Source organism: Macrobrachium nipponense, chromosome 24, assembly GCF_015104395.2.
Source record: "Macrobrachium nipponense isolate FS-2020 chromosome 24, ASM1510439v2, whole genome shotgun sequence".
Lineage (NCBI taxonomy): Eukaryota > Metazoa > Arthropoda > Malacostraca > Decapoda > Palaemonidae > Macrobrachium > Macrobrachium nipponense.
Genome location: NC_061091.1, coordinates 15,939,780 through 15,962,981, shown reverse-complemented (window position 1 = coordinate 15,962,981; position 23,202 = coordinate 15,939,780). Strand labels below are relative to the sequence as shown.

The 23,202-nt window shown below is 44.3% G+C and overlaps 1 protein-coding gene across 1 annotated transcript in view; it reads right to left on the bottom strand.

Moving 5' to 3' along the window:
- The window catches only part of LOC135205471 (survival motor neuron protein 1-like), a gene marked incomplete in the record, with an annotated part of 172,391 nt that overhangs the window by 133,909 nt on the left and 15,280 nt on the right, over nucleotides 1–23,202 (bottom strand). Inside the window, 1 exon segment of the mRNA XM_064236160.1 lies at nucleotides 17,338–17,535. Coding sequence (XP_064092230.1) covers nucleotides 17,338–17,535 — 198 coding nt within the window.

Here is a 23,202-nt window from a genome sequence, read left to right as displayed (position 1 = left end):
GCAAAGACGATCTCTGAGCATGTGAGACCGACTTTGTTAAAAATGAGCAAAAAACTGATCTTTTCTTCAAGACCCCTGCTCCAAACAGTGAAGCTATTTCGCTGGCCCCATCTCTCACCGATTTATCCATACAGGATAAGACACAATTCAAATCCTCCGGAGAAAACGTGTCCGGTCCTTGAGTTTTCTTGGCTAGGACTCCGGAGGGACCAATCGAGAAAGTTGAAAACTTCCAAGACTCTAAAAATGCTTTTAGAATGTGATCCATTTCATTCATTGCCCACGTAGTTCTGGCCGAATTCAAAGCTGATCTTCTAGTGGGCGTCTACTAGTGCCGAAAAATCTGCGTCAGCTGAAGACGGAAGGCCCAGTCCCCAAAGGGTTCTCCTGTCTCATACCAAAATCCTGTCCTTCCTGAAAGCTTCGACGGAGGGAAGGCAAACATTGTTTTCCCCGCTTCCTCGTTTAGTACGCATCCATGAACCGAAACTCTTGAGCGCTTTCTTCATAGAAAGAGTCGGCTTCATTCTCACACACGAAGATCCTTTCGTTGCTTTCGCTGTGGAGAACAACGAGTGTGGAGAAGGAGGAGCAGTAGGGCTCAAAGACTCTCCGAACTCCTGAAGGAGAAGTTCTGTGAGCTTCTTGTACGAAGAAACTGTTGCCGATGTATTAGTTTCTTCCTCAGCGGCTTCCTGGTCTTCTTGAGGAGGAGAACGGGATGAGGATCCTTATGAGAATCCTTAGATGATTTCTAGCTGGGGTACAGTGCGATGAAGAGACAAACGTCTTGATGAGGAGAAGATTCCAAAGTAGAAAGGCGTACAGGAGAACGACGAGTTGTAAAAGAAAGGACGCTTATCCGAAAATTCTTGTCTAAACTCGCATTCTCTAGAAAGACCACGTCTATCCCTAGGGAAACTACGAGAGGGAGAGCGCTGCTAAGATCCTGTCGCCGATCGTGAGGAGAGCGGCTACTAGGCGCCGAGCGCCTATCTGTCACAGGGCGCTTAGTGGAATCCTGGCGCCTACCAAGCGGCGAAACGTTGCTAAAATAGGGCGCCTTTCAGGAGCAGGGCGCTTAGAGGCTCTTGATGCCTACGAAGCGGAGAGGCGGCTGCTACGCTCCGAGCGCTTAAACGAAATGACATTGTTATGATACAATAAAGTTTCAATACATACTTACCTGGCAGATATATACATAGCTATCGACTCCGTCGTTCCCGACAGAATTTCAAATTTCGCGGCACTCGCTACAGGTAGGTCAGGTGATCTACCGCCCTGCTCTGGGTGGCAGGGCTAGGAACTATTTCCCGTTTTCTATCATAATCTCTCTTCCCCCACCTGTCTCCTGCGGGGAGGCTGGGTGGGTCTTCAATTGTATATATCTGCCAGGTAAGTATGTATGAAACTTATTGTATCATAACAATGTCATTTTCATACATTCAACTTACCTGTCAGATATATACATAGCTGATTGACACCCTTTGGTGGAGGGCAAGAGACAGCTAAACTAACTGACTAGACAGGTAAACAACATATGTTGTAGGTATTAATAAACCTTAGTTCCTACCTTTTTAGATGGAAGACTTCGTGGCTACTGCCCAGGAGTCTGCTTCATCTCAAGAGCCTTAGCGAGATAGTGATCTGTGGCCAAGAGTTTCTTGTGGATCTGTCGATGGGGTCACTTCCACTTACTCGACAGAATCCTAACTGGCGTTTTGTCAATGGGAAGCACATCCGCTTATATGACAACACGCACTAATTTTAAGGAGCACACAACCAATCCCGATCACCCGATCCTAACCCGTGTTAGTTCTAAGATTGCCTAGAGGTATCCCCAAACTCTTTTGCAAACAACCACAAACTCGAACTCATACATACAAAATAACAAAATTTTTGTACCCCTCTAATAGTCAGATGTCACTCGATTTTCAAATGAAGAGAAGTGAAGGCCGCCTGTGCGACAAACTGACACTCCCATACACCGAAAACCCGAGAACACATCCGACAAGAGGGTTACGTACATAATTTTAAGGATTGGTGCTTTCTCCTTTACCCAGAAACCGTTTGTGCTGACACAAACGGACCTAACGAAAAACATTTATCATACGTATCGCCACGTCTTTTAAATAATGGGATGCAAACACAGAGTTTGCATCTCCAATAAGTTGTGTCCAAATGTTCTTTAGTGACATATTTCTTTGGAAACGCCACCGAAGTTGCGATTGCTCTAACTCGTGGGCTCCCACTCTTAGAAGATTAAAGAATCATCTGGACACTTCTTATGAGCTTCCGTGATAACACTTCTAACAAAGAAGGCTTAAAGCGTTCTTGGACATTGCTCTCTTGGGGTCACTGAGCACCAAAGACCTTTCTGCGAACCCCCAACTGCTTCTTCCTGTCCAGATAAAATTTTTAGAGCTCTAACTGGGCAAAGGGATCTTTCTGCCTCTCTGCCCACCAAACTAGAAAGTCCTTTCACTTCGAAGCTCCTGGGCCAGGGATTTGAAGGGTTTTCATTTTTGGCCAGAAAAAGGGACTGAAATGAACAAATTGCGGAGTCTCCTTTGAACGCCAACTCTTGATTCAAGGGCGGTGCAACTCACTGATTCTTTTTGCCGTTGCAAGAGAGATCAGAAACAAACACTTTCTAGTGATATTACGGAACGAAGCAGTGTGAAGTGGTTCGAATTCATCTGATGAAAGAAATTTAAGAACCACATCTAAGTTCCAGCTTGGAACCTTAGGTACAAGTGATTTAGATGTTTCGAATGAACGAATGAGGTCGTGCAAATCCTTATTATTTCGTTAGATCTAATCCTCTGTTTCTAAAGACTGCTGAGAGCATACTCCTGTACCCCTTAATAGTTGGTACTGAGAGATGCGACTTTTGTCTAAGAAACAGAAGGAAATCTGCAATTTCGGTCACAGAGGTACTGGAAGAGGACAGCTTCTTCGACCTACACCAGTTTCTGAAAAACTTCCCACTTCGATTGGTACACTCGCCTCGTAGATGATCTGCGGGGCTCTAGCAATTGCGTTGCTGCCTGGCGAGAAAGGAACCCTCTCGCTCTGCAAAAAGTCTTTCGATAGTCGAAAAGGCAGTCAGAGCAAGAGCGGGTAGATTTTGATGGTACCTCTCGAAGTGGGGTTGTTTGAGCAGATCTATTCTGTTTGGAAGAGCTCTGGGGAAGTCCACTGTCCATTCCATCACCTCTGTGAAACCAAATTTATTGAGCTGGCCAATACGGAGCGATCAGAGTCATCTTGGTTGGTTTTTTCCTCGGATGCCACGAATTTTCTGACTACTTCCCCCAGTAATCTTGAACGGGGGAAAAAGAAAAGCGTAACGTCTATTCCTGAACCAGTCCAGGAGAAAGGCGTTCTGTTGCATAAGCCCGGGGATCCTCCCCAGGGCACAAAATGTATTTATCCGTTTGGAGAGGAAACGTGGCGAAAAGATCTATTTGAGGCTTCCCCCCAAAGGAGCCAAAGGCTCTGACAGACTTCTGAGTGGAGTGTCCACTCTGTGGGAAGGACCTGGAATCTCCTGCTCAATCTGTCCGCTCTCACATTCCTCTCCCCTTGAACAAACCTTGTTAGGAGAATTACCTTCCTTTGGTTCGCCCAAATCAGTAGATCCCGTGCCAGCTCGTACAGAGCAAAAGAGTGCGTCCCTCCTTGCTTCTTGACATAAGCCAGAGCTGTCGTATGTCTGAATTTATCTGCACGACTTTTCCTCTGACTAAGTGTTCGAAGCTCTTTAGTGCTAGGTGAATCGCTAAGAGCTCTTTGCAATTTATGTGCCATGACACCTGTTCTGCCGACCAGGTGCCTGACACTTCTCTGGGTCCCAATGTTGCACCCAGCCCGCCTCCGAGGCGTCTGAAAACAATGTCAGGCTTGGGTTCCGTACTTGCAGGGACACTCCTTTGTTTTCCTTTAATGGAACCAAACCACCACTTCAAATGATGTTTTTATCTCTTCCGAGATTGGAAACGTGTCCGAGAGCTGACCTGTCTTCCAACTCCAACTTCTTCTTAGGAAGAACTGAAGCGGTCGAAGATGTAATCTTCCTAGGAGAAAGAACTGTTCGAGCGAGGAAAGGGTTCCCAGAAGGCTCAGCCATTCCCTCGCTGAAGTGCGCTCCTTCCCTAGAAAGTTCGATACTGTGGCACAGCCTTTCTTTATTCTCTGAGATGGAAAAACTCGAAAAACCCCGAGAATCCATCTGAATCCCCAGATAAACCACGTTCTGGCTGGGGATCATCTGAGACTTCTCGAGGTTCACGATCAATCCCAAAGACTTTGTCAATTCCAGTGTTGTTTCGCAGGTCCTCCAAACACTGCTTTTGAGACCTGGCTCTGATTGAGCCAGTCGTCCAGGTACAGGGAGACATTTATCCCTTTCAAATGTAATGCCTTGCTACATTTTTCATCAGTCTGTGAAGACTTGAGGAGCCGTGGACAGGCCGAAACACAGGGCCCTGAACTGATAATTTCTTCCTTCGAACATAAATCGAAGGTACTTCCTCGACGAATGGTGGATCGGGATGTGGAAGTATGCGTCCTGAAGGTCTAAGGACACCATCCAATCCCCTTGCCGCAGTGCTGCAAGGACTGAGGCAGACGTTTCCATGCTGAACTTTCTGTTGTTCGACGAATTTGTTCAGCGCACTTACGTCCAGTACCGGTCTCCATCCCCCCGCTTTTAGGCTTTGTTACAAGAAAACAAGCGATTGTAAAACCCCCCCCGGGGAGTTGCAATCCAGCACAAGTTCTATTGCTCTTTGTCCCACATCTGTTCCACCATCTGACGAAGAGTATCCCTCAGAATAGGGTCCCTGTATCTGGCGGACAATTCCCTCGGAGATGTTGTCAAGGGAGGCAATGTCCTTGAATGGGATGCGATACCCCTTCTTGATAATCGACATCGTCCAAGTGTTGGCTCCTATGTCTTCCAGGCTTTCGCAAATAATGTAGCCTGGCTCCTACGGGTGTCTGGAGGACAGAATTTTCACTTCCCCTTTTCTTAAAGGAACGGAAGGAAGACCTGCCCCTCTTATCGGTTGACTTCCTTCTGGCGATCGGTCTAGTTGGAAGACCTCCTCGAAAGGGCTGTTTCTGAGCTGGGCGAGCCACTTTCTTTTCCTCACTAGCCACAGGCCTATTCTTCCTTGAGGATTGTCTAAGGAGATCCTGGGTGGCCTTTTCCGTCAGAAGATGCGCGATGTCCTTCACCAACTGTGAGGGAAAAAGGTTTTCAGAGAGAGGCGCAAACAATAATGCGGACTCTCTGTGAATGAGAGACGGCCTTCGTGAGGAAAGCACTGTGCACCGCCCTTTTCTTTAAAACTCCTGCACCATATAGGGAGCATACCTCAGCCGATCCATCTGAACAGCCTTATCAATACAGGCGAGGATGCAATTCAGGGTTTCTGGGTCGAGTTGTTCATTTTCTTGAGATTCTTGGCCAGAACCCAAGGGACCAATCTAAGAAGTTAAAACTTCTAAAAGTATGAAAAAGTCCCTGATGAGGTGATCCGTTTCCGAAAGCCCCATGTAACCTTCGCTGCATTCAAGGCGTGCTTCTTGACGAATCCACCAAACTCGAGAAGTCTGACTCAGCTGAAACGGACAGAGATAGTCCCATATCCTCTCCCGTTTCATACCAAATTCCTCTCCTCCCTGTAAGTTTAGCGGGAGGCATACAAAAGACCGTCCTTCCTAACTCCTTCTTCTTCTTGAACCAGGAGTCAAGAGATTGTAGAGCTCTCCTCATAGAAATGGCAGGCTTCATTTTAAGGAAATAAAGAGGAAGACTGAGTGTTTTCGTGCTTGAAAACTGCGAGCGTGGCGAAGGGGGAGCAGCTGGCGTCAAAAGAGTCTCCATATTCCTCCAACAAAAGGGACGAAAGAAACTTTATAATTAGAAGATCCTTCCTTCATTTCGTTCCTCCGGAGGCATCTTCTGTTGAATAGGCTCGGAAGGAGAAGGTTCTCTTCTCTACTGACTCTTCTCTTACTCTCTTACGGAGTGTCAGGTTCTTCCGAGGAATGCGCCTGGTGTACAGTAGGAGTATCTCGCATGGGAGGGAGAGTTAACGTGCTTGGAATACTCCTGGCGCCTGGCAGCGCAAAGCGCCTCGAATACTCCTGGCTTTCAATAGGCGCATTTTGTTTAGAATCCTCCTGGCGCGTTGTAGGAGTATTATTAAGTTCCGAGTACTCCTGGCGCCTGGGGAGTATTAGCTTCGAAATATCCTGGGGCGCCTGGGAGGATTAACGCGCCTGGAATACTCCTGGCGCCTGGCAGGCGCAAAGCGCCTGCAATACTCTGGCTTTTATCATTTTGCGCATTTGTTCGAATACTCCTGGCGCGTGGAAGGAGTATTAAGTTCCGAATACTCCTGGCGCCTGGGAGGAGTATCGAATACTCCTGGCGCCTGGGAGGAGTAACGCGCCTGGGAATACTCCTGGCGCCTGGCAGGCGCAAAGCGCCTCGAATACTCCTGGCCTTTAGAAGGCGCATTTTGTTCAGAAATCCTCCTGGCGTGTGTTGGAGGGATTTTAAGTTCCGATAACCTCCTGCCGGGGAGGGTAGTTTATTAAGTTGCAAGTACTCCCTGGGCGCCTGAGAGGAGAATAAGCTTCCGAATACTCCTGGCGCCTGAGAGGAGTATTTTTAGTTCATGTAGTCAGAATACTCCTGGCGCCTGGGAGAGGATAAGAGAGGAGTATTTTAGTTCAGAATACTCCTGGCGCCTGGGAGGAGTATCTAGGCCCGACGACTCCTGGTGTCTTGTAGGAGTACGCCGTTCCGAATACTCTTGATCCTAGCATGCGTCTGATGTTTAGTAGGCGCTTTCCGTCTCACAAGTGCTCTACTCCTAACAGGGTCTTTCTCTTCAGGTAACTCTTGGCGCTTGATTGAAGATCTTGAATCTTGTACTGGCTCGTTGCGCCTACTCGGAGTCTGGCTTCTGGTTGGCGCCCTATCTTGACAGGAGTAGCTTCCTTTCTTACCTCTCTCCTGTCTAGCGCACCGCCCCCCCCAGAGATGGCCGCCTGTGCGACAACTCCCTGAAGGATGCGTCGCGCCTGGCAGGAGATAGGTATTTAGATCTTTTAATAGGAAGCCTATCATCCTTCTTACGAGTAGCTCCTTATAACGAGTTCCTACAATAACAAGGCTAATTGCTCTTGCATATTCTTCAAAATTTTCTTGGTTGAGGAATCTTCCGCATTAGGAGAGGAGATCTGGAAGGCGCTCTAGGATCTCTTCCAGACCCCAGAGTCTGACTGTATTCTCGCCCTCTTTATTACCGCGAAGGTGCTCTCCTTCTGAGAAGCGCTCGGGACTCGAATTGAGCTCGTGCTCTTTCTTACTCTCTTCAAAGGACGGGAAAGATTCGACTCCTTCCATCCTCTTCTCGGCGAAGGCGAACTCGACGACGAAAAGCACTCTCGAAGGATGCTTTTCCTATAGCGGTCTTTGGCAGTCGATACGATCGATTCTGCCGAAGGGCCGATGCCTGATCGTTGGGGATTCTCCACAACCCCCGTACGGCTTTCGACTTTCCTTCTCCTCCGGGCCAGGGAGCTGGAAGAGGTCTAGGCCTGGGAGCGTCGCAGAGACGACCAGACGCCCCCTCCACTACACTGGGGACACTAATATCACTGCCACATTCACTTTCCTTACCTTCCAATGCTGCGACTTTTTCCTGCATTTTCTGAAGGGAAGCTCTAAGTTCTGCTATTTCCGAAGCAGAACTAGAGGGATTAGCAAGATGTGAACGGGCTGAAACAGAATGGTTATTATCATCATAGGAAGAAGCTACAGAGCTAGACAGTAAATCATGAGAGGCAGACATACTGCGGGTTTTATAAGCCGCCTTCCTCTCTCTATCTCTCTCTAACTTCTTCAAGTAAGAAGTTAGATTCTTCCACTCTTGTGCATTCAGATTCTCACACTCATTACACGTATTCTCAATCGAACATTCAACCATTCTACACCCCCTACAACTAGTGTGAGGATCTACCGAAGCTTTCGGAATCCTCACCTTACAGCCCTCATTCACACACACTCTGAAACTAACACTAGGAATCAGACATATTCACAAATTCCAAAAACCAAGTCCAAAAAAACAGTCCACGATAGCGAATTTATGCCCAAACAACGATCCAAGTTACGTCAAAACCAAATATCAGCGAGAGATGATCAAAAGCTTTGCGAAAAACGAATTCTAGTCAGGAGGAAGTAACAACAATGTTGATACAGCCGGCGACAGAGAGATTATGATTAGAAAACGGGAATAGTTCCTAGCCCTGCCACCCAGAGCAGGGCGGTAGATCACCTGACCTACCTGTAGCGAGTGCCGCGAAATTTGAAATTCTGTCGGGAACGACGGAGTCGATAGCTATGTATATATCTGACAGGTAAGTTGAATGTATGAAAACAGGGCGTTCTGCGAGATCTTGGTCCTTACCAAGGGGTGGGAGAACGTCTGTAAGGCTCCGAGCGCCTAACAGAATCAGGGCGCTTGAGGCGTTCTTGACTTCTAGCAAGAGGAGACCTATCAGGAGTAGGGAGTCTCGAGAACGAAGAGCGCCCTACTAGGAGAACGAAGCAAACGAGGATCAAGGTGTCTTTCTCCAGGAGAACAGCTACTAAAACGAATGACGCTTACCAGGAGCAGGGCTCCTACTAGACTCTTGATGTCTTACAGGGGAGGAGCGAACTCCGTGCGATGAGCGCCTACCAGTCACGTTATCCGACGCCCGACTACAGTAGTCGGAAGGAGAAGTGCGCCTACTTTCAGAAGGGCATCCCTAGGTTCTCTGAGAAGACGAGGAGAAGAAAGAAGAGACGGAGACGACGAACCAAGTCTTCTATGACCTGAGCGACTCTCTCTTCTTGCACGAACTCTAGAAGAAGGAGAAACAAAAGGGGCTGAGCGTCTACCCGAGGCAGGAATCGAATCCATTTGAGGAAATATCTTCATAGTCCAAGGAGCGCCTATCCGTCGAATGGCGTCTCGACACCTCCGAGCGGGAGTGGTGTTCCTCTCATGAAATGTTACGATGAGTAGAAGAATCCTCAAAAGAAAGGAGAACGCCGATTACAAGGAGAGCGCTCTTCCGACGAAAAACGCGCCTCGATCTCTTGATCGGGAGAGACAAATCCTTCCTTCTACGCGATCTCGATGCCAAGGAGTCCGCCAAGGCTGTGATCCTAGCTTGTAGGGGCCCGCTAGTACTCGAGAAGGAGAGTCCCCAGGATCTTCTTCGAAGCAAGCTCAGCGCGAGGCGCGGGAGAAGGAGGGCGATCACCGGATCTCCTAGGCTTCTTTGCTTGCAAGGAAGCTACATCAGAAAGTCTTCTGGGCTGGACGCTAACGTACTGAAGGGAGCCTCCGCAGCCCTCTTCAACGGGCGTGACGCCTCCTTAGAGCTCCACCCACGCTTCGGCGAAGGGAGGAGAGGATGACGAAAAACACTGGCGAAGAATATTCTTCTTCTTACGATCCAAGGCAGCCTGGGAGCGAAACTTCAGGATCTGCCGAGGGGACGCCTGACCGGTGGGGGCTCTCCCTAGCCCTCCTGCGGCTTTCGACTTTCCTCCTCCACTGGAATGGAGTCTGGAAGAGGTCTAGGCCTGGAGGCACTAAGGAGCCGGTCAGACGCACCCTCCACATCAATGGGTACCACTGCACTTATCATCACTGACACTCTTACCTTGCTCAGTACGAAGATTCTTGTCTTCCTTAGAACACAAGGAAGCTTTTGAGGCCGCCGCCTCCGAAGACGAATCTACGGCTTCGGTGCGGGGAGCAGGAGCTGAGACCGGTGAGGAAGGTTCTAAAACTACATTAATGTTAGTTTCATTCTCACTCATTCTCGACCTGCTCGAGCTCCTAGAGAAGCTTTACGTACCCTATCCCTTTCAAGTTTCCTAATATAAGAATAAAGAGCCTTATATTCATCCTTCGTTCAAAACCTCACACTCTTGACACGGGTTACTAACGAACATTCATTCCCCCTACATTTAACACAGAAAGTGTGAGGGTCCACCGCAGCTTTCGGTAACCTCACCTTACATCCATCGGTCACACATACTCTAAACAAAACCGGAGTTTTGGAAACAGAATCAAAATCAGACATTCTACAGGAAAATCCAGCGCAAAGTCAATAACGGTCCACAATCAGCGTATGCCAGCCAACATAGAGCGAATACGTCACCAAAATGTTCAAATCAATCTCCAGGCAAGCGAGAAATGAAGAATATATCGGAAGAAACGACAACAGTTGTTATCGCTTCAGCGACAGAAAAAAATCTGCTGGAGAGATAGATTGGTTCATACGCCCGCCACCCAGCGGCGGGTAAGGTAGACCACCTGACCTACCTGTCGCGTGTGCCGCGAGATTTGAAATTCTGTCGGAACGTCGGAGACTATAGCTAAGTATATATCTGGCAGGGAAGTTCATGTACAAAATTAAGATGTACTTAAATCCACTCAAAGCACAGTTCAGCCTATGATAAAACTTTGACAGGGAGGACTCAGAATGCACTTGAGCTTTAAATCTTCCCTAAACTCTTCTATCAAAGTTCAAGTAGTGAACCACCTTTAACTCTTCATCAAGACTTCGTAATAATATTAAACTTCGTCTACAGTAAATATGCAACAAAAAAGACAAGCACCATACAGGTGATGAAGGTCCCTTTCAAAAGTTGGAATAAACTGATTGATAGCAATCCACTACCAAATTAATGAGGAAAAAAAAATAAAACACCCAAAGCATACCATGAACACTAACCTTATAGCAGTAGTAACAAAACAAGTACAAAATAATAAAAAAAAATGCTAACTAGCTATCAATTCTATGGCAGTTACCCATCATTATTAAAAGGCAAAATACCGCAAAACCCCAATGAAACAAAAACAAAGATACGTATTACAATCATATGCAGCACTGAAGCTAAAGAAATAGACTAGAAATTACCTCACTGGTGATAAAAAACAAAGGCCTAAGTAAAAATCCCCCCCTGGATTTTGACCATGAAAAATAAAACTGCAATGGGAAAAATTTGCCAGGAGGAAAAACGGAATACTCTACTAATTTATCAAAAAAAAACAAAAAAATTATTAATGGAAAGAAAATGGGATGGAATATAGCATACAGTATTCCTGAAAACTATGTATACAATTGACCCCCTGGATTTGTGGGATCACAATTCACAACAATTTCTGTGGAGCATATCTATAAATTATTTGCGGGAAAACTCACCCATTTGCGGATTTCTTTGTAGAGTGATATTCTGTATTTTCATTCAATTTTTGCAACTAAATGCTGTACTGTACCTACATATACATTTTATAATAAAATAATGATTACAGTAAAAACATTACTGAAAATATTTTTTTCTCTCTCTCCCTCTCTCTCACACTGAGATGAGAGAATTTTTATGCATATGCAATATGTATGTATGTTTTATTTTTGTTGATAAAAAATTTTAAAATTTTACTAATTTTCAAACGTTAATGTTAATATTAATACATTACTAATATTAATATTAATATCAAAAAAAAAAAAATAAAAAAAAAAATAGGAGTCCCTGGTTTACAGCAGGGGTTCTCTTCCAGTGGCACACTGTTAAGACAAAAATCACCATAACCCAAAACATCATAATTATAATGGAAATAAAGAGCACTTAAAGTGCTGTTACATTGTTTATGCCAAAAAAATAGAAGTTAGTGGGGCTGTACGGTAGCGCCATGAGCCCGGAACGACGTAACCCGGGGACTGTCTGTACAGTGAATTCATAAGATTTTAGCTCAATGAAAATTCTGTCCCTCATCTTTTTCTGAAAGCTTTGGTGCGAAGGGGGGACATAACTGTCAAATATGTCAAATTTCTTGAGATATTGACAGCAAGGGTAAAAGATGTTGTCACTCCATGGTCAAATACCGTAAATGTTGACACTTGGCGGTCAAATACTGTATGAAGGATACTGCAAAAATTCTCTCATGCCAAAGAGTAGAATGTGAGAAATGGATAGATAAATAGATAATTAGTTCAACCCTCCCCTCTCTCTCTCTCTCTCTTTTGGATGGGAAGGGTCAGAAGTACATTTGTACATATATATAATATTTAAGGGTAAAATTTTAAGATGACTTTGAAATATTAACAATATCATTCCAAAGATTAATACAGTAATAAGATAATCATTTATAATTCAAGGTATATCTGATTTACGATGATACTTCAAGCACAATTTGGTATTTGAACTTTCCAGATAGGCAATTATATAAGCATTTTTAGAGGGGGTGGTTAACTATTCATGAGGGGTGTCTGGTACGCATCCGCCATGAATACGGGGGCTCACTGTAATTATGAACTACCAACTACCTCCTAGCCATGCAAGAAGTGAAACTGCTAGTAGCTAGGACCTAGAACTGAAAATGCATGTGCCAACCTATCTGGAACTGCTGACCTTGTTTTTTTTTGCTTATGGAATCTGGTGTTTGGTTTTGTGTGCAGATGACTAAATTAGGCTATGTTAAAGTTAAGTTTGTGGTAATGCTACAGACTCCATTTCCACATTCATCACAGATAATTACATCCCATTTTCCTTCAAACTGATGATGTAATTTTATACTCGTGGGAAGGGAAAATTAGAGTTGAATTCTTTTATACCTTCCACTGAGTATTTTGAAAACCATCAGGCTAACAATTGTGAAACATTTTCTGAAGCTTTAGAAGACTTGGATCAAATTACCATAAACTATTGACATGTAAATGCAGTAACAAAATATAGCACTCTGAATTACAGACCTCTGACTGCACATCTTCAGCTGCTTCCTCTTGCATCCGGCGAAAATCTTTGCCTTTACTTTTCACTAAACTACGTAAGGAGACCTCTTCTTCATTATTGTACCCAACATATCTAACTATGGCTTTACCCCTTTCTGACTGAACTGAAATAATTGTTGCTTCATATATCTCTCCATCTTCATTGAATCTTGAGCGGCAAAAATCTCCAAAAACTGCCACTGGAAATAAAAGTTATGCCATGATGACAATAGTAATCAATTCAGTATACAATTAAATAATGAAGACAGACCCTTAAAAATATCTGGAAGGCTACACACTGTAATGATCCATAGTGTAGTTCAATTCAGGATGAATCATGCAGCCTTAAAAAGTGACGCATTTCTTTATTACTTTTTTTACAAGTGTTTTTAAAAAGTAGTGTCTGGTTCAAGAAATAAAACCTTCATTCACCGAACTTGGCACAAATATATATATGCTATAAAGAAGAATAGACAACACACGTATATGTACCATTTTGCCAAGACAACCCATTTTGAAACCCTTTCATTTTTGGCCATTTCAATGAGGATATAAAAACTGAAGGTCCACTTCTATACAAATTGCAGTGTATTCATCATGAACTCGACCTTCAATACCATTTTATGCAGGAAGCCTCTTAAGAAATTCTGTCCTTATGGTACAGGACAATTGTGTCATTTTTTTTAAATAATGAAAATTTTTAATCTACATTTTTCCATACATATAAGGAATAAATTATAAATTCTCAATAAAAGTCAAGCCCTATTATGTGAAACTTATCAAAATTGAAAAATGGAAGATCATTTTTCAAGGTACAATAATCAGAATAACTAACTGAAAAGTCCCATCAAAACTGACTTCTGGCACTTTTTTGCTACCAATGCTTGGTGATAAAACCAAGACAGTAGGTCAAGCTCCTCCAGCTTTACAAGTTTGTATTTCAAATCACACCATTGCTCAGCACATGACTGGGTCCCAGAGTTTCCACAGACAGACAGGTCATTGCCAAGTGATGCATACCCACGGGAGCTGTGAATACATGTGTGTGTGTGTGTTAGATTGAGCAACTGCTTCATCAATGTCTGGTCCATCCTCAACCAAGAGCATGTGTAGCATAGCATACAAGCTTACTCACCTTTAGCCTCTACATTGGTTTTGGCTGTTCCTGGAGTTTCACATGAGGAATGGCTTTTGTACGATTAAGTTTTTATTTAGTTTTCTCAGTGCAAGGTTCGATGCTAAGTGACTTCAGTAATGATTGTCTGCCAAGTTCCTGAAAGCAGTCACCAAGGCAAGATGACGTACCGTTCCATCCTTCAGGAAGGGATCTGATTGAACTGGAATGCCAATCACCACCCAAGCCCCACCAGGCTTTGTAGCAGCATCACTTTCATGAGGTGACTAAGCTAATTTATGAGTGCAATGACCTGGGACAGGCGACCCCCATGCCACATCTAAACCCAATTTCATCTATCAAGCTCACCCTCATGAGTACTCCTGAAATGAGACCATCATTTAAACTGCCTTGGTCACAGCTCCCTCAAAGTGTTATGGACAAGGTTTGACCACCTGTTGTCCTGTTGTCCAGTAGATCTAGCAAGCTCCTCCCGCAACCTCTAACATAGCAAAGGAAGTTTCATGTGCTAAAGAATGCAGACTATTCCCTTAAGGGTGAACTTTGAAAAGGTATACTTTGCTCACCAGCAGAGTCCATCATCTTGGGCTCTAGGTAGCATCATGACTTGACAAAGATTCAACAGGCCTGCTAAACTTTGCCATGACAGGTGTCTCATGTGAGGATGAGAAGGCAAAGTTATAAAGGTTGTTGGTTGCAGGAGGAAGGCTCTTACTTTTATATCAATTCCAAGTGCCACCCTTTGAGCAAACTATGTGTTGATAAGTCATGACACTGTACATATTACCTAAGCAAGTTTTGCCTTGGTAAAGTCCCTCTTGGCAGAACTGACTGCTTCTTGGAACCTCCTTAGTTTGTTGAAAAAGGTAGAGAAAGAAAACCTACTAGTTTTTCCAAAGAGCAAGGTAGAGGAAGCAGCGGAAAAAGGGCATACTGACAGCAAGATTCCTCGATCCTCTGTGGAGTCCCCTTCATGTCCTACAGGGTAATGAAGGGAACTGCAGCCAAGCCTTGGTCTGGGCCAAGTGTCAAAAAAGTCTCTTTCCACAAAACCATTAAGGAGTCCATATTTCTTCTTCCTTCAAAATGAGCCAAGCTTTTTGGTCACCTACTCCAGCTCTGGTAAGGAAGTCTGTGTCCTTATGGGAAATTACCTCACAAGGCCAACGACACCTCCTTTTGGTTACTGCTTCCATTTCTCACCACCTGATCACCCTGTAGGCAGAACGGAGTGATGTTGGAAAAGAAAGCACTGGAAGGCTTTCACAGGTGTGTCTTCCTGGTGTAGAAGGGACCAGGCAGCTAGAAACTATTCACAGATCTCTCATCCTGTGAACAAAATTGCATTACAAACTTGGTTCACAATGGAAACATCTTCACTCTGTTTACAACGAGATTACCAATTCACAGGACTCTCTGTGCTATAGACTGGCAATGGGTGTATCATGGAAATGTTCACCATGTTGATAACTTTGGCTTATTCACAAAGTACATGTTTACTGAGTTACTTGGATGGCTGGGTAGTTCTTGAACCGAGACTGCCTTCTAACATTTCATCAACAAAGTGCAAGCAAAGTATACCTATGCATGCTGATACACATGGCAGGAGTATGTGTCTTCCTGTCAGACTCTAATCCCAGCACGTTCGGGAAGGTGTACAGACAGTTCCTGTCATGACAAGAACTAGCTTGGGTCTGGCAGGTAATGCACAGTCACCTATCATCCCTGGAGAAATTCATCCCACACAGAGAGCCTCCAACTAATGCTTGCTTCATGATATCCTTGAAAGATTGGTAAAACTCCTTGGATGTACAGTACTTGAGAAACAGGTGGGATGATAGCCACAGGAAAGGTGACTTGGCTTTCTGTACTTCCATACAAGCTTGGTCGACATAGTTGTCGACAAGTTAAGCAAGCTCAAGAACCAGATTGAAGACAACTTAAAAGCAGTGGAGACACAGGAGACAAAGATGGTGAAAAGAAAAAGGAAATCAGGAGGATGAAGATAAGTAATTATTGACTGAAATTTCGGTCAAAAGGATACCCAGAAGAAGTCGATGACAAGTGCTTGCACCTCAACCTTTCTCCCCTTAGCCTCTCCCAGCTCTTCTAAGACCAGACAGAACACAGCAGACATCATCCTTACCACAGGCACTATCGAGATCAAAAGAAAAGCCACTGTTGACTATCAAAAGGACAATACGGGAGACGGGAGAAACTAATTCAACAGTATATACTCATACCCAGCCCCCTAACTCATCCACTGCTAATTGACAACCTTGCATTCAAGCCTCAACAAACAAACCAACCAGCTTGCACTAAAGATATATAAAGATATATCCATGTAAACAATAAGAGTTTGTGTTCTTAATGGAACAAATGAAGCTTATTAGGATTGAAAATTATTAACATGAAATAAATTCAAAGGTACTAAACAAACAATGCACAATAACTTCTAAAATACTTAGAATCTAACAGTTTGTGGGTGGAATTTGGGAAATATCCTATAAAAAAACAGTAAATTCATAAAAATATTGCAGACTTGAAAATGGGAATCTTCTTTTATAACACACTCAGAGAGAGAGAGAGAGAGAGAGAGAAGAGAGAGAGAGAGAGAGGAGAGATGGAAGAGAGAGAGAGAGAGAGAGAAAGAGAGGAAGAGAGGAGAGACGAGAGAGAGAGAGAGAGGAGATGATCCATATCTTACAGGTAATGATTCTACCTTTAACAGTAGAATATAATTTGGTTCTTTGCTGCAATTAAGCTACAATACATTTTTCTGCAGCAATCATCATTAACTCATGTAAAGTAAAATACTCTATTGCACTGAATATCATAACCCTGACCATGAGTATTTTACTCTTAATATGGCACTTCATTATGCCTGGAGATTGTACACCTTATACCAAGGGAGTATAGGATTACTTGTTTTCATCCAGCAACATTTGGAGAAAAGCAGTTAATTTAGAATATTTCTTGTTTTCTGCATACAAATTCTGGGTTACTTACATTGCAGAGATTTTTAAATTAATTCTAGGTTACTTACAGTGCAGAGACTTTAAAATTAATTCTGGGTTACTTACAGTGCAGAGATTTTTAAATTAATTCTGGGTTACTTACAGTGCAGAGACTTTAAAATTAATTCTGGGTTACTTACAGTGCAGAGATTTTTAAATTAATTCTGGGTTACTTACAGTGCAGAGATTTCTAAACTTTAGTAGAGTCTTTTAACAAATATAAATGCTACTTAGCCAAATTTAATACATATACTGTCGAGTTACAACACACAAAGAAAGAACATTTCAAAATTCTATTGGACTGGATGCTACTGAAATAACACTCACTTGAGCTTTCTTTCTGGCTTTTCTCCTCTTCTTCTTGGAGCTTTTGTTATCCCTGTCAGAAGCAGTGTTCACCTCTGATACTTCGCTCTCTGTGGTGCCAAGCCTGTTGTTAATCATCTTGCGCACACGAGCTGAGGCCTCATCATACTGCTGGATGAGTATGGTATCATCCCATATTTCATCATGAGTTAAATCATCCTGTAAGACATACAAAAAAAAAACTATGTTGTCATCATCTCATTTTTAGCTTCAGCCTTCATTATAAAAACATCTAAATACTGCTTCTGTGTACTAGGTGAACAATAAATAAACATCTGGAGCATAAAGCTTTAACTAGAATAAAGTTAATTTTTCAGCAGCAGAGGAAACCCTAATTACACAACATCTTAGTTGTTTTAAAGTTCTATGTTTGATAAAATGTTAAGAATTCTGTAAATTGGTATCGCCAATACCAGGACATGTGTTTATATAGAAACTTGGATTCATCGATCTATTTTCATATGGCATCGTCACACACATAGAACTATCGGAAAAAGTCTTTAAAACAACTAGCCTATTTCAGATGTGATTTCAATTGTGCAATGCAAAAAAACTAAATTTAATGACTTTTTCAAAGTTGGACCCATCAGTGTACATTAATATATGTACATCTAGAATTAAAAGACTGGAACAAGGCCAAACAAAGACCCCTGTAACTACTATTTCTGATGTAATTTTGACAGTACAATGCAAAAATCTAAAATTTTGGACCTTCCTTGAATATTTACTGCCAACAGAATCTTACTCCTCCAGCCAGATACGGGCCTAGAGGCATAGGTTGGATTAGGTTAAGTTAAATACATCCTTGTACTCTACTTGCTTTGTATTTTACTGCCTTTCGATTATGTTTTACATTCATCTCCGAGGGTCTGGTACTAGGGATAAACATGGTGGAAGCTCTGCAAGATGCCATGCTTTGTACTAGGTAACCCCTCAGGGATGAAAGTAAAAATAAGCCTATAGGTATACAAAAGATGGTATATTTCTCAAAATTATCTCAGTTTTACTGCGTTACAGTTTACATACACCTTTTTGAATTTTTCAGACAAGAAATTATGGTAAAAATGTTATTGTTATTATACAATTAAGTTTGTTCATACTTACCTGGCAGATATATATATAGCTGTATTTTCTGAAGTCTGACAGAATTTCAAAACTCGCGGCACACGCAGTGGGCGGCCAGGTGGTAGTACCCATTCCCGCCGCTGGGAGGCGGATATCAGGAACCATTCCCATTTTCTATTCATATTTTATTAATGCCACTGTCTCCTGAGGGGAGGAGGGCGGGCAATTTAATTATATATATCTGCCAGGTAAGTATGAACAAACTTAATTGTATAATAACAATAACATTTTGTTCATGCCACTTACCTGACAGATATATATATAGCTGAATCCCACCTTCGGATGGTGGGAAGAGACAGAATAGGATTTTTTTAGGAAACTTAAATTAAGTAGATGATATACATCTTGGTTCCTCACCTGTTAGCAAAGTAGACTCTGTGATTACTGTCACTTAAGGCTGCTTTTGCTTAAATCAGAGTGCCAGCCAGGTGGAGACCTGTAGTGTGGTGCGCTCTGGATGATCTGTCAACGGGTACGAGACCTCAACGTGACAAGACCATCGAGCCATATATGAGGGCAACAAAGCAACTGACCACCACCTGACCAAACTATTCAAAAAAACCCTTTAAAACTAAAAACTAAAGGATGGGATGATCTTCACATAAGACTCACCACAACCTAAAAACACAACAATAAAACTAACCTAAGCCTAACTAAGGGATAGGGAAAGAGCTACTTCCGGACCCCAAGACTGTGTCCGCAGAAACGTATGGCCCCAGTGAATTACAGTCGTCATAAATCGTTCTCACATCCCTTAGGTAATGTGAGGCGAAGACGGAGTTACTCCTCCAAAAGGTGCAATCAAGAATGTCCTTGATTGACATATTCTTTTGGAAGGCAAGAGAGGTAGCGACAGCTCGAACTTCGTGAGCTTTCACTCGTAAGAGGCTCAAATCAGTCTTCTGGAAAGATGAATGAGCCTCCTTAATGACGTCCCTCAGAAAGAAAAGCAAACAGCATTCTTAGATAAAGGTAACTCTGGTCTCTTCACAGAGCACCAGAGATTACCTGAGGACCTCTTACCTCTTTTGTTCTATGTACATAGAACTTGAGAGCCCTGACCGGGCACAGGGCTCTCTCTGGTTCTTGGCCCACCAGACTTGACATACCCTTGATCTCGAAAGTTTTCGGCCAAGGATTCGAAGGATTTTCATTCTTCGCCAAGAAAGTTGGGTTCAAAGAGCAGACAGCATTGTCTCCTTTGAATCCACTAAATTACTAAACGCTTGAATCTCACTAACTCTCTTAGCCGTCGCAAGAGAAGTTAGGAAAAGAGCCTTCCTTGTCAAGTTTCGAAGAGACGCTGCCTGAAGCGGTTCGAAAGGGCTTGACATTAGGAACTTAAGAACCACGTCAAGGTTCCATGACGGAGGTCTCATTTGTGGAATCTTCGAAGTCTCGAAAGATTTTAAAAGATCATGAATGTCCTTGTTGTCAGAAAAGGTCAAGGCCTCTGTGCCTAAAAAACCGCTGACAACATGCTTTTATATCCCTTGATGGTAGGACCGCTAATTTCTGCACATTCCTGAGAAAGAGCAGAAAATCAGCTATCTGGTTCACAGAGGTCGAGGAAGAGGAAACTCCCTCCTTTTTACACCATGCCCTGAAGGAAGCCACTTCGATTGTAAACAGCTCTTGTGGAAGCACGTCTTGCATTTGCGATTGCTCTCGCAGCTGCTTTCGAAAAACCTCTCGCTCTGGCCAACTTTTCGATAGTCTGAACGCAGTCAGACCCAGAGCGGCGGTTTTGGTTTTGGTGAAACCTTTCGCAAGTTAGTGAGGCTGTTGAGTAGATCTTTCCTCCAGGGCAATGTCCCTTGGAAAGTCTACAAGGAAAGACATGACCTCTGTGAACCATTCTCTCGCTGGCCACATCGGAGCGATCAGGGTCAACCTCGTCCCTCTGAGGCCGCAAACTTCCTCATGACTTCCCCAAAATCTTGAATGGTGGGAAGGCGTACAGATCTAGACCCGTCCAATTCCAAAGCAACGCGTCTACAGCGATCGCTTCTGGATCCAGGACCCGGGGAGCAATAAAGAGGAAGTCTCTTGGTCCTTGACGTCGCGAATAAGTCGACCAGAGGATGTCCCCACAACCTCCAAAGGTCTCGACACACGTCTTTGTTCAAGGTCCATTCCGTCGGTAGGATTGTTCCCGACGACTGAGAAGATCGGCCCTGACGTTTTGCACTCCTGCAATGAACCTCGTCAGGATTGTCACCTTTCTTCTCTTCGCCCACAGCAGAATCTCCCTCACCAGGAAAACAAAGTTCTGGAGTGTGTTCCTCCCTGATTTTTCAAATAAGCGAGTGCTGTGGTATTGTCTGAGTTTACCTGAACAATCTGTTCTTCAAACTCCTTTCGAAGAACTGCAGAGACAGAAAGATTGCTGCAAGCTCTTTGACATTTATGTGCCAGGCTACCTCGTTCCCCTCTCCAGGAGCCTGACACTTCCTTCCTCCTAGTGTTGCTCCCCAGCCCGTGATGGAAGCGTCGGAGAACAACACTAGGTCGGGGCTCAGAAGACTTAGGACACGCCCTCCTGTAGCTTCTGAGGGTCGAACCACCATCTTAGATGGTTCTTTATCGGAAGAGATATTCCCAATATGGCATTGAGATCGTCCTTGCCTTCCACTCGTCCGCAAGGAAAAACTGGAGAGGCCTGAGGTGCAGTCTTCCCAAGGAAACAACCTTTCTAGCGAGGAAATGGTTCCCCGCAGACTCATCCATTCCCTCGCGAGCAAGTCTCTTTCCCTAAGAAGCCGAGATCTTTTTCTTTTAAAACCTAGCCGCTGACGTTCCTAGGACGGAAACGCTCGAAAAGCCACTGAATCCATCTGAATCCCCAGATACACGATGGACTGTGTCGGGGTCAGATGCGACTTTTCGAGGTTGACAAGAAGTCCAGGGACTTTGCTAGGGCTAAAGTGAACTGCAAGTCCTTCAGACACTTTTTCTCTCGACGACGCTCTGATCAGCCAGTCGTCGAGGTCAGGGAAACTCTTATCCCCAAAGAGTGTAGCCACCTCGCCACATTCTTCATGACTACAGTGAACACCATTGGAGCCGTGGTCAGGCCGAAACACATAGCTCTGAACTGCCACACTTTTTGTCTAAGACAAACCTTAGATACTTTCTTGAAAGAGGGTGGATCGGGATGTGAAAGTACGCGTCCTGCAAGTCTAAGGACACCATCCAGTCGCCCGGTCTCAAGGCTCCCAGAACAGAATGAGGCGTCTCCATCGTGAATTTGGTCTTTTCCACGAAAAGATTGAGCCTGCTTACATCTAGAACTGGACGCCAACTGACGACTGCTTCGGTATAGGAAAATCCTGTTGTAAAAACCTGGAGACCCCAGGTCCGCGACTTGTTCCACCGCTCTTTTCTCATCATTTGTTGAAGAAGATCGAATAACACTTGCTTCTCTCTCCCTGATAGGATGGAGAAAGGTCTCTGGGAGTCGTAGAAAGAGGAGGAAGATCTAAAAAGGGGAGGGGATCTTGTACCCCTGCTCCACGATCTTGAGGGACCAAGAGTCCGTGTCCCTCTCTCTCCACGCTCCCGCAAAAAACTTCAGTCTGGCTCCGACTGGTGTCTGAAGGACATGCTTCTCACTTGGAAGGCTTTGACTTAAAGGAAGCTCTTCCTCGTGAAAACCCTCTCCCTCGAGGAGCTGCTCTCGAGGGGGGAGCCCCACGAAAGGGCTTAACCTTCTTCGGCGGCTCGAACCGAAGCTGAAGAAGTTGAAGGTACTGCCGAACGTCTTGTAGACTGGGCTAAGAGGTCCTGCGTTGCCTTCTCTTGCAAACTGCTAGTCAGGTCCTTTACTAAAGTCCTGGGGGTGTGAAGAGATGGTTTGCGAAAGAGGAGAAAAAAAGCAATCTGCTTTCTGAGCTGGAGTCACTGAACGAGCTGTGAAATTGCACAGCAAAGCTCTCTTCTTCAATAAGGCCAGTTCCTTTCCAAAATGAGAGACGATCTCCTCCGAACCATCCCTGACGGCTTTGTCCATACATGCTAACACGCTGGACAGCTCCCCCAGACTGAGAGATTCTGGGCTTCTCGCTTGCAGATCCAGAACTCCCAAGCACCAGTCAAGGAAGTTGAAAACTTCAAGAGTCCGGAGCAGACCCTTCAAATGATGGTCCGTCTCCGTAGAGGTCCAGGTCACTTTAGCAGAGGATAAAAGAGACCTCCTCTGCGAATCCACCAAGCTGGGGAGAAATCTCCTTGAGCTGAAGAAGGGATACGAACCCCTACTTCTTGTCTTTGGTTCTATACCAAATACCCCCTTTTCCGCTGAGTCTAGCTGGAGGCAAAGCGAAAGTCGTCTTGCCTTGATCTCTCCTTCATACCATCCAATCTTGGAGTTTCTTGAACGCCCGTTTAGTGGAGAGCGAAGTTTTCATCTCAACAAACTCCGGGGTTTTACCAGTCTTAGAGGATGAAAACTGCAAAGGAGGAGACTTGGGAGCTGCAGGCTGAAATCTTGTCCTCGAAGGACGAACGCAACAGCCGCGAGAAACTTTATAATCTGAGATTGAAGGGGCAGCAGAAGGTTCCTCTTCAACCGAGTCAGCCGAACTACTCAGCTCTCTTCTTCTCTAAACGGAAGAGGAGACCGCCTGTCCGGAGAGGGGCGTACTAACTGTCGGGTCTTGTCTTAATCAAAGGGAGGACCCCTATCCTTACTGGATGAAG